The sequence below is a fragment of the Phoca vitulina genome, unplaced genomic scaffold (assembly GCF_004348235.1).
Source record: "Phoca vitulina isolate PV1807 unplaced genomic scaffold, GSC_HSeal_1.0 scaffold8, whole genome shotgun sequence".
NCBI classification, from domain to species: domain Eukaryota; kingdom Metazoa; phylum Chordata; class Mammalia; order Carnivora; family Phocidae; genus Phoca; species Phoca vitulina.
The window spans coordinates 34,764,877-34,784,850 of NW_022589711.1; the positions used below are offsets into that span (position 1 = coordinate 34,764,877).

The window sequence follows — 19,974 nt, forward strand, 5'->3', positions numbered from 1 at the left end:
GACAACACTGGGGAAGGGGAATGGAAGGATTCCTAGGCAAGAGGAATATAGACTCCTGCTATTCTTACTGAAGTTCTAGCATTTTTCCAAGAAGAGATGTTTCTCAATTACATGTTTGCCTTTGGTCTTGAAATGATGGTTTTTATACATTTGCTCAGTTTTATACATGGCTTTTTTCACTGACCTTTTCATGGCCATATAGCCACAAGCGCCTCAACCCTCTCCCTGCCTCATTTGTGATCCTTATATTTTCTCTTTATTTCAAAATATATATTTATTACTACTCTCTTTCTTATAGCAATGATTTATTTTTAGTGCTAAAGGCGAACATAGATTCAACACTCACCACAGGCTTTATATAAATGCCTCTCCAGTCTGAAGTGTATTCGATTGGCAAATCCTCAGGAAGTGCTCATGGGAGCAATATTCCCTGACTTCTTACACATGGCTCTAACAGGTTTTATGTAGTCTTCATCTCAAAAGGCTAATTTTGCTGAATATAAAATCCTTAGCTCACATTTTCTTTCCTTGAATACATTAAATATGTTGCTACATTATTTTCTGGCATAAAGAGTTGCTGTCAAAAAGCTAATAATAATCCTATTTTCTTTCCTATAACTGACTTTTAAAAAATACCATTATAATAATTTGCTTAATGTCTATTCTGAGCCTATTTTCCTACTTTTTCAGTATAATCTTTCAATATGTATTTTCTAATCATTTTTTACTTTAAAAAATTGTACTTGTATTATAATTTTTAGTATTTTTTTCTGTCTACTGCTTATTTCCTTTGGTGCCTTCTATTATACATGCTTTTAATCTTCTTTGCTTATCACTTTCTTTGAAAGTGATACTTTTTATTTTAAAATTTATTATTTCTTAATTTATTTTAAAATTTCCCTTTATTGGATTTTAAAATTTCTTTTAGTGCATTAACTTTTGGGCCAAATGTTCTTGTTTTTCTTCTAGTTTGCTCTTAATTTCCACAATGAGTTGTTATTTCCAACCCTTTCCTGAATTCACTCACCTGTCTCTGCTGAGCTTCCTTTTTTCCAGTTGACTCATTTACCAGTCTTGCTAAAATTTTTTGCAGCTCATATCATTTTCCTTATTTCTTTTACCTAATTTTGAGTTATTAGGCTACAGTTTTTATTTATTGTGAAATTATCTTTTTCTAATATGCTGCCATTGTTGAGGGGATGTTCTTTTGTTCCCTTTTCTCTTTTTTCTTATAATATCTTTATGTGTGATTCTACCCCATTCCTTTTCTATTGCTCACACTTAAGGTAAATGCATGTTGATTTTTGCCATGGAAGGGTGGGCCGGGCTAGCTTTTATAAAGTGTTCAGTGTCTCTGGAGCAGTCTCTTCTGTTATTTTCAAGGTAAATAATATGCCATTGTACTTATGAGATATACTTCCTTCCCTCCTATCCCTCACTTTTATCTAAATTGCCTGTTTGCTTTCTCCTATTGGACCTATCCTGTTTAATTTGGATTCGACTCCCAAGGGTTTCTTCTCAGTATGGGATCTGTCTGAAAAGCACCCTCTGTTCCAGCACTGACAAGCCTCCTCTTGTTTCCCTTGAGGGCACTGGTAATCTGGTGCCTGCAAACTCCTTTCTCCATTTCTGCTGCTATTCTCAGATTAGTCTGCATGTCTTTGCAGTGATTACCTGTTGCTTTGGGCTGGGGGGGGGTGGTGGGTGGAGTTCTCTAGTTCTGAGGGGCATCCGAAGCTCAGTCGATTTTCCTCTCTTTCTTTCTGCTCAGTTGCTGATACCACAGTGGTCCAGTTATTTGTCCCCATCTATTAATGGGGATATATTGTTAATTAGTGTTCCTATACATATTGCCTATATGTTTTTAGGTCTGCTACTCTAGTTACTTTGTCTGTTTTTGTAGGGAGTTTCAGGAATATTAAAAAAGTTAGGTCGGTTGCATTCCCAACTTCCCAGAATCTGGATCAACTTTACAAAAATTTAATACTTATATATTTGGGTAATGTACATTAAAATATAATTAACATATCAAGTGGATTTCATGCACTTCCCAAATATTAGTGCCTAGATCATTCTCTGTTGAAAATAAACTTATGTAAGTAAAACAATTACAAAAAAACAATTAAAATAATATCAAGAATAAAATTAAATAGTGGTAATGGTGGTAAGCAGTCCTGGCAAACAATTTTGGTGGTAGTATACAAATAAATCATTTGGAATTACTGTTATAGCTAAATTCTCTTAACCATAAATGGCAGGGCTTTTTTTTTTTTTTTTTTTAATTATGGGGTTGGAATAACATTTGGAAACAGTAATGAGGAGCAAGGAAGGCACTGATCCCACCTCCTAATTTTGAGGAAATAAGGGCACAAAAAAATAAACAGCCACTATTTGAGAATGATGCAAGGAAGATATGCCCTAATGGAGAGGCCTGGTTTCAGGTAAGGAAGGGAGGAGGAATGAATTATCAGTAAACAGGGTAGCTTCTATTGCTGAGAGATTGGAGTATAACAAAGTCCTAAAGGCTAGCTATAACATTCCAAACTGAGAAATATTCCGCTTAAAAATATATGCCATTGATAATAATGAGAATACTCATACCCATTAAATTCACGGAATTTAAGTAGCTGAATGGTCAGAAGAAAGCTCTTAGTATAAGGAGGATCCTTGCTTTATTGGTTATAGTAGTTTATATAAACTAAAAACCCAAATTGAAAGAACACACAGTTCAGTAACTGGAAATGACAAAATAGATGACGATATGTATATATGATAGCATGACATAAAGTTTCTGAAAATTTCTTTTTTTTTTTAAAGATTTTATTTATTTATTTGAGAGAGAGAGAACGAGAGACAGAGAGCATGAGAGGGAGGAGGGTCAGAGGGAGAAGCAGACTCCCCGCTGAGCAGGGAGCCCGATGCGGGACTCGATCCCGGGACTCCAGGACCATGACCTGAGCCGAAGGCAGTCGCTTAACCAACTGAGCCACCCAGGCGCCCAGTTTCTGAAAATTTCAACCACCAATAGCTTAAGAATCATGCAAAACATTTTAAGTAAGAATACGGGTAACATTTGTTGGTTAAAAGGATTGCAACGTATGAGAAAATGTATGCATACAAACAAGATTTATATAGACATGGAAAAAAGAAAATCAGATTTTTGGGATATTAGGATGATAGAATTCATTTATAAATTATTCTTGGATGTTATTATAGTTTAGTCACAAATGGGTATGTGTATGTCTATGACTTTCCCAAAGAGAGGCTGTGAAACTGATATTTATGTCATATTCCTTTTAAAATGAAAAATAAATAGATGAAAATGAAAATAATCCATTAACAATGCCTTCTTCAGAGTTTCCTTATATATTTTTCTATATCATTCCATCTTTGGAGGAATATTTGTAAGCTCAAAAAGACAACTCATAAGGGCAGTAAGGCAGTAAAAAGATCAGCGAATGTCAGAGTTTGGCAGGAGGGAGGGAGGATTCCAGCACAGAGGATTTTTAGGGCAGTGGAACTCTTCTGTATGATATTACAATGGTGAATACATGTCATTATACATCCCTCAAAACCCATAGAATGTACAGTACCAATAGTGAACTCTAATGTAAATAAGCTATGGACTTGAAGTGATAATGATGTCAATGTGTCATTGTAGTTTTATCAGTTGTAACAAATGTACCGCTGTGGTTAAGGATGTTAGTAGTGGGGGAGGTTGGGCATGCATAGGGGACAAGGGATATATGGGAACTTTTTCTACTTTCCATTCAGTTTTGCTATGAACCTAAAACGTCTCTAAAAAAAAACTTTAAACCTATTAGAATTTTTAGTAAGATAATTAGAGGCTAGGTTATAAAGTTTTATATTCTAACTGATCAAAAAAATAATTGAAGCCTAAAGCATTATTTTGGGGTTAAAGCAGAGGAACATACCAAATTGTGAGGTAGATTCTTTTGGGGCAGCTTCCCTGTAATTTTTCAGTGGTAAGCAAGTCTCTCTGATTCTCAGTAGTTCCGTTTTGCCATTTATACAATGAGGGCTGTTAGTGGGGTTTTGCCTTGTCATAGGTGAGACCTGAGGGCAGATGAGTATCTACACTAACACTGTTCCTGTTTCTGTCACAAAAAGCATTTTATAAACCAATCACATATTCCTGTCTCTTCCACCTATATTTCGTTATAGTTACACAGAATGAATGGAGAAGCAGCAATATAATAGAAGTACAGATAAATCAGACTGTGGAAATACCATGCTTTCAAAATATCTCCTCAGAAATTTCGTCTGAGTTCACCTTTGCATGGTTGGTGGTAAGTGTTGCCCTTTTCAGTGAATAACCACAATGCTCTTTAAATATTAATGAAATAAAAATGAATAGCAAGTAATACTAGGGAAGGAAGCACACAGATGGAAGGTTGGGAACTGGAGGGGGAGGGGCGGTGGGGGGGGCACTAAGATTCCTTCCAACTCAGCAAGCCTCCAGGTCTATGAAGACAGTAATTTAAAAATTAGTTCCTAAAGGTTAGTTTCTATTTCAAGCTATATACCAAACCCTGATTACAGAGAGAAAAGAGTGTAATGGTGCACTGGAGAGGAGCCCCATGCAGCAGAAACCCCTACGCACAAATATGTGTTTTATAAACAACATATGGAGGGGCGCCTGGGTGGCTCAGTTGTTGGGCGTCTGCCTTCGGCTCGGGTCATGATCCCAGGGTCCTGGGATCGAGCCCCGCATCGGGCTCCCTGCTCGGCGGGAAGCCTGCTTCTCCCTCTCCCACTCCCCCTGCTTGTGTTCCCTCTGTCGCTGTGTCTCTCTCTGTCAAACAAATAAATAAAATCTTTAAAAAAAAAAATAAATAAATAAACAACATATGGAGAGGGAAGAAACCCCTTTTCCTAGGATGCTTGCTACTGCATCCTGGAGAACACGCAACATTCCTTTAGATGGGGAGACACAAACTCTAATGCTTATAAGATACAGGCAGAAAACATACACGAGAGAAGCAGGACCTGTGTGGGAAGCAGCCACTCAGCAGCCTGCTCGGTTTTATTATTGCCACAGATTGTGGTAGACCCATAGTTGCCATGTTTTCTGACAGAGAGAGAGAAGGAGAGAGAGAGGGAGAAAGAAAGAGAGAGAGAGAGAGAGAGGAAAAAGAGAATCCAGAAATCTAGATTTTTATGAGAAACTTTCCAAGGCAATCCAACCAAACGGCAGCTAGCTTTAATCTAAATCTATAGTAGACCTCTAATATTGTTAAACTGGCTGATGACACAAGACTAACACAAAGATAAACATAAGCACAGTTTTGAGAATCACATAATGGGGTGTTGACTTAGATGATCCAGAACATGATTATGATAATTTTTAGATGGTCATCAAGATGAAAACACAAGATTCAAAAATTCTTGCAGAACTCCTAGATCTCCATGAATATAGTGGCTGATACAGTTTGCAAAATACTATATCCACATAAATGATAACTCATATTACAAGTTACCTAAATTTTTGTGGACTGTTTTGGAAACTAAACCATTTGTCTGAGGATGTGCCAAATCCAGAATAATGGACTTGCAAGGAGGCCTCAGAATACAACCTACTGCTGAGTTGTCACTGTCTAGATAATTTTTGGGATAGTCAGTAGGATGAAAAGAAACAGATGTTCTAAAATAATTTTCTCAGACTGTTCTAAAATCTACAGTGTCTCTTTGTCATCTGTCAAAAAACACTTTTTCCCCCCTTTTATAGGGTTTGGTTTCCAAAATATAAGTCTTCCTATCATTACGTCTATCATTAGTATAAGTCAATTGTTCTTAACCAACATGACACAAAGTGGTTCTCAGACAAAAGTTGAAAAGAGGAGATGATCTCAAGAAGGCAGGAACTGGCCGTACTAAACATTACAGCAATGGAAGTGCACCATCTACACCTTGCTTGCGTTATTCGTAGTTCCCACCAATGGGTGAACATCTCCACTCTAATTACCACAGTTTCACTATTAAGGGGAATCATCAAGTTTAATAATAATAAATAATAATACAGTTTAATAAAGCTTGACTGTAGGGATTTATACTGGCTAGTAAGTTGATCTATAGTGTTCTTATCAAAAGGCTGGGTTATCTGTTTTTCCAAGCAAGTGTCAATACTTCAGCCAGCCTGTGTCTTTTGTGTGACTCTGAGTTTCTCCAGGGCAAAAAGCTATGCCACTCATTTAAAAAAATCCCTAGCATCTCCTTTAGTACATAGGCACTCAATAAAGAATAAATAATTGATTGGATCTATTTCTCTTTGTCCCACTCCCCCACAGTCCTGTTCATTGGCCTCATATTAAACTGATGGTCACTAAATTCATGCTGGCTGTTCAACTGGTTAATGAGCATCTCATTAGGTATCAACAACTAGATAACTGATAAGGCATCTTCTATGCACTGGTTGTCTTCAAAGAAGCGAGAAGGCTAGGCAGACGTTATCTGTGGATCCTGCCAGGGCATGTAGGATAAATGAGGGATGGAGAGAGTGCACCTAAGGTCATGTGGTGAGGCAATCCTAAACATCGAGAACCTCCAGCCACGCTGTCACTTTGAAGAATGCACCATGATACAGACAACTTGAGGAATCTTTTTGAAAGAAACCTCTCTTCAAAGGGAACATTGTATTGCCAAATGTGCTGAGTAAATTCCTACTGCACATTCCCCTTTTAAATGTCAAAATCTATTTGCTCCTCCGATTTACATCTGTGCTCCGCACTGTTGGCAGCTGTGGGATTCAGCAGGTCTGAGAGGAGATCAGCTAATGTGCTCATATGAGGGAGTCAACGGCAATTCTTCGAGTCACAACTATTAGAGGCCTGCAGAGGACACAAATACCCCCTCAGTCCATATTTTCATTCTTTTCTCTCTTGTTAAACTGGCAGTAATAATCATAATAAGCCAGTTGTTCTTAAAAACATGATACGATGTGGCTTTTAGAAAAAGATTAAAGAGTGAAGGTGGTGAAGATGAGCTGAGGAGGGTGGGAGCCTGCTGGACTGAGCTGGGAAACTCCAGGAAGCTGCAAAGTGCTCCCCCACTTCAAATGCCCCACTAAAGCCCTAGAAACAATTTTATAAACTAAAATTATTTTAATCTAGGTCACTGAAAAACAGAAGTCATGTCTCCTTGTATGTGGGATTTTATAAAATCTAATTAATTCTGTTATGACCCTCATGGGAAAGGTGATCATTGGGATCCTCAGTTATCATAAAAATGTCATTTGCCTTGTGTACCCAACCCCATGCAAAGGCTGTGTCAAATGTGTCCGTGGGGTGGTTTCTTGGCATTTGGGGAAGTTACATTCCAGGATGGCGACTGCACTGAAGCAGAGAAGCATCAGATGCAAATAGCGTATCCAACATTGATCTAGCATGAGAGGTAATTAAATAAACACAAAGGGTTAATCCTTCAGTGGACGCTGAGGGTTTATGTACATGATGGGATGATGAATAAGAAGTCATAGGATATTTGTGTTTAGGTGGTGTGCAGTTGGTAGATAAAGGACAAGTAATAGTTTTTCCAGTTTATGTCCTGAGGCACAAGGATAGAGTCATCTGGGAAATTCTGCAGGCTTATTCTGGGAGCTTCTAAATACAGTCTAATATTCAGCTGAGCAGGGAGCCTGATGTGGGGCTCCATCCCAGGACCCTGGGATCACGACCTGAGCCGAAGGCAGATGCTTAACAACTGAGCCACTCAGGTGCCCCTAATATTCTGTTTTCATTCCAAGGTATCACCCTGATTTCCTACAACATAAATTTCAATTCAGTCCAACAAACATATATGAATCTGTTTTGAGTGTTAAGTCCTACAGGGATACAAAACTACATCAAATATATTTCCTGCCATGAAATACAGCTTTAATAAAAACAAAAAATGGCAGCCGAGAGGGAAAATAGTTTGATTCTGCATAAATGGACCTGGAAAAGCTTCTTAGGTTATATTTGAGCTGGATAATTAAAGAACAGTTGGCCAGCAAACATCAGACATGTACTACACCAAGACCCTGGGACCTTGAATACAAGTTGGTAGTGGAGGTGGAGAGAGTTATCGAAGAAATGTTTGTTTTCAAATTTGGTGGATAAAGAGAAACCCTGATTTTTCTCCTTAAAATCATGAAAAGAAGGAGAAGACTATATCAAATTCAAACAGTTCAATATTTGTGATAAAGGCACAAAACTAAAACCTAGATGCTTATATTTCTTTACATTTCTGTCTATATCTTTTCCACATACTCTTCTTCAATATTTGTAATGTTTTATATTTAAACAAAAAGCGAACTGGCATTAAAAACAATGTTGGTTTCCCATGCCTGTGGGAAGCCTAGCTATTCAGAAAACAAAACTCACCTTCTACCTGATGGCAGCTGACCCTGTCTTCACTATAATCAGAAATAAAGTGGTAGCCAACTCACAAAGGACTAACAACCAATTGTGATGATTAGAAAAATATTGTTCCAGTGTTCTACAAAGGAGACGTGGGGAGCTTTGCAAACCGCCCACTTTGACAGCACCGAGTAGATAGAAAATAAATGGAAGAAATGTGAAGATAGGAAGCAGGTTGGAGATAAAGAAGTAGCAGTTGATACAATTAACAGAATTTATTGAATGTGCTCTGTACACTCAACACCTGCCATGGGCTGTGGTCAGCACAGCCAGGTCCGACATGGTGCTCAGGCCAGCCTGGAGGTGAGATAACATCACTAAATCAAATAGTAACAAAGTCTCTCTTCTGTATTGGAAATTCTGAGTCTATACAAAAACAGGAAAGCCTTCACAAATTATTTTAAGGTTTGTCATTAAGGTCATTAAGGGACATATAGGAAGAGCTTTTCATGATTCGATAAGACCCTGCCCAACCCTCATCGCGCTAATTATTTTATCCAACTCCTGCCCAAAATTTAATTATACGTTTATTTCTCTTCTATGGGTCCTGATTTTTTGTTTTTCTTGTGAATTTATTCTTCCCCTCAAATAGACTATAAGCAGAAAAGGCAAGGACTGTTTGTTCTACTACTGTTATAAGGCTGAATATAGCAAAATCATTAATAGCATGACTTTTGGAAGGAAATTGTTGTTTTCAAATTCTGGCTCTTCTGTTTACTAACAGTGTGACCTGGGAGCTAGGATTAGGGTGAGGTGAGCAAGGCCCTCTCCTTAAGTACAAAATTTAAGGGACTGCCCCAAAAATCAGCAATTAAGATACATATTTTAATGAATTATTTTTTTAAAACCAAAATTTAGGGGAAATGCATGATGAACAAAACATCAAAATTTTAAATAAAGGTAGGCAGTGTTTTTGTCTGTTTTGAGACCCAGGTATGCTGTTCAAGGAGAAGTATTTTCCAATTAGCCTGTGGTTTCTGGGACTTCATGATATTGTATCCCCCATGGGCACAACTTTACACAGTCATAAAAAATTTTTTAATCGTAGATTTTTTATTAATTTTTTCCACTTGGTCAAGATATGGGAGAATATTTTAAGAAGTGTATATAGGGGCACACGTTGATCCTTTTGTCTCAGAATTCAGTATGACTTTGGATATGTTGCCTAAATTAAGTTTTAGTTCCCTCATGTGTCAAAGGGGATGATCATAGCATTGACCTGATGGTGGCATTGTGAAGTATAAATAAGGTAATTCAAACTAAATAATTTAGCGTAGTACCTGTACTCAGTTCATATTGAAAGTTCATCTTTAAAGGATCCACTTTATGACTCTCCATAATTCTTCAGTTTAGCCTTGCAGATCGTGAATTCTCATGAAATACAGACTGATCATCAGTGAGGCTGGAGGACAGTAAGTTTGTATTACTTGAGCATCTACGGAGTGTCGACTGAGGGTGCAGCATAATATACCATCTATGTTAGCTGGTTCAGGCTGCGTTCCTCATTAAATCATATGGGTCCTCCAATTTGAGAATCCCATTAAGTTTTAGAAATATTTATTAATATTTTAAAAAGTTGTCAATTTTTTTTCTTTGAAGAACAAGAAAAAAAAAACACCCAAACAGGTAAGAATAAAGACCCCGTACAAGACCTCTTACCAGTCTGTTTCCAGCAGACCAGGTTACCTAAGGTCATTATTATCAGGTAGGAGTTGAGGTATACTCTCTGACCCCTATCACCATAGGTGGATCAATATATCATAAAAGAGCTCTTTCAGTCAACAAATTGCCCACACCTCTGTAATCTGCAGATTTTATAAAGGCCTCCGGCTTCCTGGAATTTCTTCTAAATTTTTCATTCCAGATACTCAAAAAAAATTCTTTTTATTATTTTGTGATGGTTTGGTTTTTATTAGTACATGTTGTCTCTGAGACTTAATTGTCCCTGGACCTGGGCGTCTCTGCTTTTTGATGCTGTGACTTAAGTACCTTGCTTTGTTTGACCTTTGCACAAATTACTTAGCCTTAGTTTATTCCGGATTGTCATAAGGAATAAATAAGACTTGAAAGAACTTTGCAGAGTGTCTAAAACATAGTAGGTGCTAAATAAATTTAAGCTATGATTAATAAGAATATAAAATTTTAGTAGTGGTAGTAACGTAATATTAGTATTATTTTCCCCTCTCCCAGCTCCAGACATTTCATTTGTTTGCCTGAACTCATTTTTTTCCCCGACTCTTCTCTCATTTGCTCTGAGAAGGCGGCCATTCGTGTGCAGGTTCTTGCCTCGGCCCCGTTTTTAACTCCTCCATCAATTAAACTACGCTAGCCAGCCACACAGAGCTACACAATAAAGGAAAGGCAGCTTTTGTCTCCCTAGTCTCCAAGCTCAGCCTCTGACTGCCTTTCTTCCCACTACAAAGTAACAGATAGAAGCATTCCAAGTGGGGAGTCATTTCCTAAGTGACCAAGAAGCGTTTTGAACTCTAAGATCCTCACAAAAACAGAGGCTGTGCATGAAGCGAGAGCTGTGTAAATTGGCAGGTTGTGCAGACCTGCAGGGGGAGCCTGCTTCCTTAATGATTGGCTTCCAGATCAGCAGCCATTGAGTGAACTGCCTTCCACTTTCTTCTGCTGTCACCACCCAACACTAAGGGCTCCTTTCAGAGCCTGTCTCCAGGATACAATCTCTCTCCCTTTAATTTTCTATGTGCTTCTTCACTAGGAAGACTCCTAGGTCCATCTTTATGTGGGGATAAAAGTATGTACATTGTTTCAGGAGGAAGTCTTGAGCAGGGTATCATTCTTTGCAAGAGGTACTATCTGAATCTGTATGTAAAGTTGATACCAATCCTAGCTATATGCACCTAAAGAATCCTGTCTTACAGAAGAGTTTCTACTAAGTATATTCTGGAAATATCTGTATGAACTATTTAAGAAGTCTGTCTTCGTGTTTCCACTGTTTCTGCTCCTAGCTCAAACTTGAATTCTCACTCACCTAGCTTCCATTTCTACTACTCTGAATCTGTCTGGTTTTTTAACAGATTTAGGCCAGAAATTTCAAGCAACAGATCTTTGTTTTCATTATTTTGTGACTTCTTCTTCCCCATCAAATGCTTGCTGTTCAACCTTCTTCATCTTAGTTCCCCTCATTTCCCCCTGATCTCTGCATATAATGATTCATCTGTTGTTTAGAGTTAGACCAGCGGTTCTCAGATCTGGATCCTTTGAGGACCTTTAAAAAAAATACCCCAGCCTGAGTCTCATCCCAGAATAACTGAGGTAGAATCTTCAGAGGAGAGACTTTGTGCATCAGAATGTTTTCAAAGCAGCTCAGTTGAGAATATTAAGTTATACCAAAGAAGAATGAGGGCATAACCCTTCCTCTACCCTTGTGCCCCTCAAGAGTCTCCTCCCCACTGGCCCTTAGCACATTTACTGACACTGACCAGCACGGTGATACCCCAGGGATCTTGTCCATGGAAATTCTGGGTATGGCAAGAATAATAGGAGCTTTCCTTCACAGACCCAAGAAAGGATATGGAATAGAAGAACCAAGTACTTCAAATACACTCTGATCTGTGGAACTCAGATTAACATTTACAGTCTACCCTATAAGTGTCCTCCTTGAAGGTAACATAGAAATAAGGACAGAGGGCAAGGACCATGACTAGGAGGTGTCTAGGGCACAAAATTTAAGGAGGCACTTACTCTCAGATGCCCGCCCTGCACTTACAAGTCCCTGAGACTAAGTGCCTCCTTAAATGTTATGCCCTAGGGGTCTCTTCACCTCCTCCTAGTGCTGGCCCCTAGGGGAGCTAAAATGAGACCTTTTCTAAGGGGAAGGTTGAAGGGAAGACAACTGTAATCATCCAGTTCTGGTGAAGATTTCAAACAAAACTGATACAGCACATCTTAGCATTAAGATTCTTGAACTTAAAATGAGATTTATGATCTTTCATTAGCCCCCAGTGCTGTGCCCTCCAAATCCCACCCCCGATATGCAGCTTATGGAAAGTTATGAAGGGGAAGTTGTAGTCAGAAGAGCATCAAGTTTCTATTCATGTTAGGAGAGGGTGACTGTAGTTGTCAGCTGAAAGTCAAGTGTAAAGATCTTTTCTCTAGTAACATACTAAATCTCTCTTAATTTCAATTCTTCATTCATCATCTCTATTTTTACAGATATAAATGAATTAATGCATGGAGAACATCTAGCCCAGAGCTGGCATGATTGAGTGCACAGTAACCAGTAACTATTTCTTTCAGCAGGAGGATAATGGAACTCGGGAAACACTTATCACCCAAGGTCAATCCATCAGCAATTCCACATTATTTAAAGACAGAGTCAAGCTAGGTACAGACTATAAACTCTACCTCTCTCCAGTCCAAATCCACGATGATGACCAGAAGTTCTCCTGCCACGTTATGGTCAGACCTGGCAAAATCTTGAGGAGTTCCACCACAGTCAAGGTTTTTGGTAAGATTTTTTGTTCTCTGAGCTCCCTGCCGTCTTTCTGTCCATTTCTCCTGCCTTGCTCCACCCTGGAAAGAAAGTGCCCTGTTAACTGGAGAGTAGCCCTCCAGGGTAGCTACTCTAGAGCTGTTTCCCTTGAGACTGTCATTCATGTTAGGGGTGAGGATAAGGATAGAAGTTAAAAAACAATGATTGAGTTGATAGAACAAAATCACACAGAAAGCCATAGATTGGCCAGTTTCCTGGTGACCACTCCTTATTTACAACTTTAATCTTTCCTGAGAATACTGGAAATCTCTTTAATTATGACTGCCAAAATCTAATTACTTAGTTGTCTAACTGTCTTGGTTGCTTGCTGGAGGAAGGCGGAATGGGGACAGTGTGAGGAAAGGAAAATGATAAACACAGCTCCAAAGAAACTGCAGGAGTCTCCCCACCCCCAGCAGGGCCAGCTCCTCAGCAAAGGAGCCTGCAGGGATGGCCCTCTATCCCTGCCTTCACAAAAGTGTAGAGCAGAGCTGAAATATCCACCGTGGCCTCACTCAAATTGCACAGACTCTGCAGGGAGTAAATTTGGGGGAAATGTGAAAATCCTACTTTGCTCAGTGATGCATGGCAATATTAATAAATACAAACCCCTGGCTTTGGATTTTTTTTATCTTTGTCGCCAAAAACTGTGTTTTTTAAAAAGTGATTTTTAAATGAAGGCAAAGGGAAAAGCAGTGATGTGGATGAACAATTAATTATTTTTGCAAATGAGGTAAACAGAGAGAAAATAACTTCACAAAATCTAAGGGCATGAGCTACTAGATTTTCCTTCAGTTCTCTGAATGACTGGACAAGTGAATAATCTTTGTTTTTACTTAGAATCATATTGCATTATTTTTAAAGATCAGAGAATCCAGTATTTTGAGGGAAATGCAAACCCTGTGGTGCATAAAGATAGAAGCAGCTACAGCCAAGATTTCTGTAGTTTGAAGTCTTTTGCTTATAGCTCTTCCTATCTCTCTCTCCGGCTTGCCCTCCTTCCCTCCCTTTCCCTCCACCTCTCCTTGGGGGATGGGCTAAGAGATAATGGATCACCCCTGATGATCAGCTTGCTTATGGAGCCTGAACAGTGCACTGTGAAGAGGTGGGAAAGACTGTTCATCTCTCATCGATATCACCCTCCGCTTACTTACTGGGGCGTGACTGTCTTCGACCCAACATGAAACTGACTCATTCTGCCTGACTTTTGGCAAATCAATGAAGGCAGCTATCCAGGATGTGAAAAGAAATGTCGACTCTAAGTTAGGCGAACTATGTCCCATTTGACCAAGGGTTTTTGCACCACAGCTTGATCTAACTGCCTTGTCAACACTTAACCGTGCCCCATATCGCTCTGTGGCAGATACTTCCATCTTCGTCTTGAAAGCTTTTCACTCTTTGACGTCTCGCTCTTCTGGCCCTGTTTGTGTCTACATCTCCCTCTCTGTTTCTTCTTTGATCTCCTTTCAGTGGATGCTTAAAAATAAGAGGTTCTGCCTGCTCGTTCATTAGATTTTCCCTGCTTCCTGGCTTTCCTCTTTAGCGAATGGGCCAGCCAGGCTGTGCTTGGCCAGTCTCATCCAGTCCTTAGATGATGCGTGTGTGCCACCAAGTGCATATTATAGTGGTCCTGGCATGGCGGTAAAATACATGTCTTATTCAGGACCCACTCAGCATCCCTCAGTGATTCCTCAAATAGAACAAGCCAAAAATAAAACCTTGAAAACCTTGAAATTAATACCCAAGTGTAGCAGAGACCCACTCCAGCTTGGATGCCCTAAATCCAGCTATTTCTTCTTCCTTAATAATGCCTCCATTCTCTAACAGTCCAGGAACCAGAAGCTTCCCCAGCTCCCTTGCTACTTCCTGCCCCTCTCTCACTAATCTCCTCTGACTTGACTTTCCTTATCAGGGAACCTGCCATCACAGGTTTGCTCCTGCCCCCTCCTAAGCCCTAAACCTGATTGTCCTGAGCTTCAAAAGGAATGTCTCTCTAGTACCCTTGCAACTTTCAGTAACTGTTTTTTCTTTCAGGTCCTTCATTCCAATAGTATCTATTGTTAATATGAGGTCAGAATACCCCTCCTCCCTTTAGTGTATTTTGGTTTGGGTTGTATTTTGGTTTGGGTTCCGCTGAAAGAAAACACTGAGACAAGGATTTGAGTTAAATTAATTTATTTGAGAAGTATTTATTGAGGGAATTTATGGAGGGAAACATCAGAAGAGGAGTGGAAAAGCCAAGGAAGGGAAGGAAGATAATGAAATGTACATGATCATGCTGGTTACCAGTGTGGACTTAGAGCTCACTCCCACCAGAGAACTCCGGAAGAACACACATCAGAGTTCTCCCATATAAAGGCAAGGAAGTTGGGGTATTATCCACCAACTCGCCATCTGTTATCACCATTAGCTCTCTAGACTTCCAGTTTGCCCTACTTGTGGACTAAGTGCGCTCCCATAAATCCTTAGGAGGGACTCATTAGGTATGCCCAACGAGAGGCCTTCAGCAAGTAGAAGCAAGTGCCAAGTGGATGTAGCAGACAGTGACAGCACCTGTGACAGGCTTACTGTTTCTCCGCTGGTTCATAGACAGCTCTGTCTGCCGTCAAGAACTGACTTGAAGCCACTTCAGTTCAACATCATGTACTCAGTGTCTATTTTGTGCTGGGCACTGTTAAGTGCTAGAGATGGAGAGATGAATGAAACAGCCTGGCTTCTAGGCACTGACAGTCTAGCAGGACATCAAAATCACTGAAATATTCTCTGACTTTCTAAGATCTGTATTTTCCATGAAAATGTAAATTTCTTAAGGACAGTGAAGTTGAGGGGCGCCTGGGTGGCTCAGTCGTTAAGCGTCTGCCTTCAGCTCAGGTCATGGTCCCAGGGTCCTGGGCTAGAGCCCCGTATCGGGCTCCCTGCTTAGCGGGGGGCCTGCTTCTCCCTCTCTCACTCCCCCTGTTTGTGTTCCCTCTCTTGCTGTGTCTCTCTGTCAAATAAATAAAATCTTAAAAAAAAAAAGAAGACAGTGAAGTTGATCTGTCCACCTTTGTTTCTATGTATCTAGCATACTGCTGGGTACATGGTGGGTGTTTAATAAATATTTGATGAATGGTGAATTTTACATGTACGCGTGCACACACACACACACTAGTGGCCAGGTCAGATGACAGTCAGTGCCACTAACTATGTTTTATTTGCCTTTAAGCTAAGCCAGAAATCCCCACGATTGTGGAAAATAACTCTACGGATGTCTTGAGAGAGGTGAGTCACATTAAAACCTTTGATAATCTATAGTATAATATGCCAAGATGTGTTGTGTTGCATCATTGTCCAGAATGTTTTCTCAAAGGACCTTATTCCTTGGCCCTCAGTCAATTAATTTCTGGTGAAGAAGGGAAGCTGAGTTGATCCTAGAAACCAAATGGGAATCCTTACTTCCTGACTTTAGGCTCTTAGGACATGTGATCTGTAATCCTTAGTCCTTAAATTTTCTGGAAAAATAGTCTCAATAGTTTCAGTTTCTCCTTAATAAAAACTGGAGAAGATAGGGAAAGAAAAGTAGGACAGAAAGTAGTGTGAATCCTGGTGTAAGAATGAGGCTTTTGTTCAGCTGCATTTAATTTGTTCTAGTCCATTTCCTATACCAGCTTTCCTATAGTTTTTATTTAGAAGTAACAAGAGGAAAGCTGCCCTTCTGTAAGTCCTTCAGAACCCTGGCTATTTCTCAGGCAGTAGGGGAAGGGGCAGGTGGAAAAGGAAAGTAGTGTAGGGCTATCTGACTTCAGTTTCTTGTTGATAGTTCCCAGCCTCAAGTCACTGGGATCTGGGCTCACTTGCCAGCTCTTCTTGCTGGCTGTGACCTTGGGCAAATAACTTCAATCTTTGTGGTCAGTTTTTCTATCTCTATGAAGAGGATAAGAAGGGTATCTGCATATTGTTGTTGTTCTTAAGAATTAAACGAAACAATGTATGGAAAGTTCTTGTATAAATATGGCAGGTATTAAGCACTCAATGAACATTATGATTGTTGTTATATTGTTATTACTATTAGTGTTAATCAGCTATCTTGGGGCACTTTGACTTAATTCAAGCTTTTTAAAATCCCAAGTTATAAAATAAATATTCCCACGAATTCTCAAGCATTCCTTGCTACATGAGATGAGAGAAAATTATACTCATATTCTAGTTTCTTCTAGTCCTACGAACACTAAATAACTTATGATTTCTGATCCTGCTGCATATCAGTCATTTAATTTGACAGCCGCATACAAATCATAGCTCAAACTCTGTGGGATGGTTTTAAATGAGAATATATTTGTGTCTTCTGTTGATTTTATGTATTAGTCTCTTAGATAATTGCTGTTGTAGTCCTGAGTATATAAAAAAGATTTAAAATTTTTTGTTCTTTCACAATTAATTCCAATTTTATTAGTGGACTTCATTTCAATAGTTTAAATAAAACAAACTAATGGCACAATGTTTGATAGGTGTTTTTGGTTCTTCTAAGGATTTCTTGAAGGTTCTTTATGCCAGTGTTTACAGGTAATAAGGACTCAATCCAGATACGGAATAAATCTATAAGATTGGATCCAAGAATTCCAGTTAAAAAGAAAAAGGACTTTCTCTTACACGTTATCAAATTTCCTCTTCTGTATCCATGCTTACCTAGGCTCTGACTAGGAAAATCGGAGAACCTTCCTTCCTGGGGAATTAGTGAGTAATCTCTCACCGACTCTACATAACCAGTGACAGGACACAGCTTGTCTGTGGATCTTTTAAGATTTTGCCAAACATTAGTAATTCTTTACCCTAATATTCTTAGAGTCCCCATTGTATTTTTAAAAGCTTCTTAACTCTTCAAAGTCCTTTTACATGCTTTTATCGAGTCATGCTTTCATTGAGCCTCTGAAGAAGGTAGGGCATCAGTCATTTTACAGATGAGAAATTGGGGCCCAGAGAGTCTACACAACTGACTGAGTCACTAATAAAAGGCAGAGCAAGGATGAGAATTTAGCATGCCCCATTCCAGGCAGGATGGTATAATGAGAGGAGCCTATGGTTCAGGGGCAGAGAGAACTAATGTCAAATCCTAATTTGACCACTTCCTGGCTACATATCTTCATCCAGTAGTTCACCTCCACGAGTCTCAGCTAAGTCATCTAAAACTGAGATCAAGATTAATATTTCACAGGATTCTTAGGTGAATTAAATTTATGCACACTAATGGAGTACTTTGCACATAATAGATGTCTTGAGAATATTTCTTTCCTCCCACTATTTATCATTCACCTATTCTCTTTCACCCATCCCTTCATCTGAATATATATTCATAAATCTCCTGTGTGATTGATTTTAGGAGATAGTATGAGATAATGAAAAAACAGAATATTGATTGTGGAATCCAATAGACCTGGGTCTGGATTCTCCTCCATCACTTATTAACTCTGGCCCCTGGGACCTCGATTCCTTAGGTTCCTCATCCTTAGCTTCCTCATCAGGGACAATGATCCCAAACTCCCAAGAGTGATATAAAGACCAAATGAAAGAACATATGCGAAGTATCTACCATCTGGCATCCATAAGTGTTGGGTAATGGTAATTTCCAACCCCCCCTTCATTCCTTAGAAATTAACTAATTCAACATGTTCATATGGGATACCTACTATGTGCTGCATATTCACTACACCAGCAGCCCTTGGTGTTAAAGTAATGGGGATTTGGTCAGTTATGAGTTATGTTTTCCAGCATTACTAAAGCGATAAAGTTTATGGTTAATTGGCTTTTCCTGAAAAATAGAAAAGCCCCCAAATTACCCTAACAATGATGCTTCTCAGGCTTTGACATGCCAGGGTTGTCCAAGGAGAGTGTCACACCTGTGGGTGTCATATTCTTGTGAGTTCCAGGGCAAGACTTCACCAGGGCCCCAGCATGGTGCACAGCCTCGCCCCTGCAGCTGAGATGGAAAGGGAGTCTTTACTGAAACCACAGGGCCCCTTCATGTACCAGACTTTGTATTCCAAAAAGGATGCTGGCCTAGAGAGCCATCAGCCCACAGCCCTGGCCCTGCCTAACCCACTGTGAAGATGCAGCAAAAGAAGGTACAGAGAGAGGCATGAAAACTCCAGAGTTTACTCAATAGTTTGATCTTTCCACGAGCCACATGTCTCTGTTGATGCCTCTTTTTATTTAACGCCATCATCTCTCTGGATCTCATCCTTGTTACTCTCCACGTTTATGATGTTTGACAAAAGTTAGGTGAAAAAAAATATAAAAAGAACTACTTAACATGACACAGGAAACAAAAGTAGTTGGGGTTAAAATGCCTGAAAAGGGGGCGCCTGCATGGCTCAGTTGGTTAAGCATTAGACTCTTGATTTTGGCTCAGGTCATGATCTCAGGGTCGTGGGATTGAGCCCTGGGTCAGGCTCCAAGCTCAGCTCTGCTTCTCTCCCTCTCCCTCTGCCCCTCCCCCATGCTCGTGCATGCTCTCTCTCTAAAATAAATAAATAAATCTTAAAAAAAAAAAATGCCTGAAAATGAAGAGAAGCTAAAATCGTAAGGGACATATGAAGCAGACACCATAATCTAAAACCACATATTACCATTCAGCAGTATAGCTCTGGTGGCTGTTTGCAGATTTTCATTGTTGCTGTTTATTTAATTGTGATTTTGCAAAGCCTGAAACTTTGTGGATTCTTTGTCTTTCTTAAACTCCATTTCAAATGTATGTGTGTGTGTGTTTAAGATTAGGTATTAGAGCTTCTTTTCCCCTTCCTTCCTTCCATCTTATGACACAGTGAGGCTCTGATTTCCAGTGTCCAGCCATGGGACTCCCAGTGGCCATCTTCATTTACAGTGGTGAGTCCCTGAGCTTTCACCGCAGCTGGAGAGGGCCCTAAAAATGGCACCATACCCCTTTGGGAATTCATATGGGAAGTGAAATCTCTATTATCAGGCAGGTTTCTAGAACAAAAAGGGAGATTATAAGCCTGCAGTACAGTCCGGGTTTTTCACAAGTTTGTGTTTGGACTTGTGCTTGTTCCACACACAGCTCAC

The 19,974-nt window shown here is 39.5% G+C and overlaps 1 protein-coding gene across 3 annotated transcripts in view; it reads left to right on the forward strand.

Annotated features, from left to right (window-relative positions):
• Positions 1-19,974, forward strand: part of CD96 (CD96 molecule) — a 100,990-nt gene that overhangs the window by 23,812 nt on the left and 57,204 nt on the right. For 2 of the 3 annotated variants that reach the window (XM_032406511.1, XM_032406515.1), the window contains exons 3-5: positions 4,186-4,310; positions 12,684-12,894; positions 16,124-16,179. In XM_032406511.1, coding sequence (XP_032262402.1) covers positions 4,186-4,310; positions 12,684-12,894; positions 16,124-16,179 — 392 coding nt within the window. The remainder of the gene's footprint in view (positions 1-4,185; positions 4,311-12,683; positions 12,895-16,123; positions 16,180-19,974) is intronic. The other variant, XM_032406514.1, reaches the window with a different exon arrangement.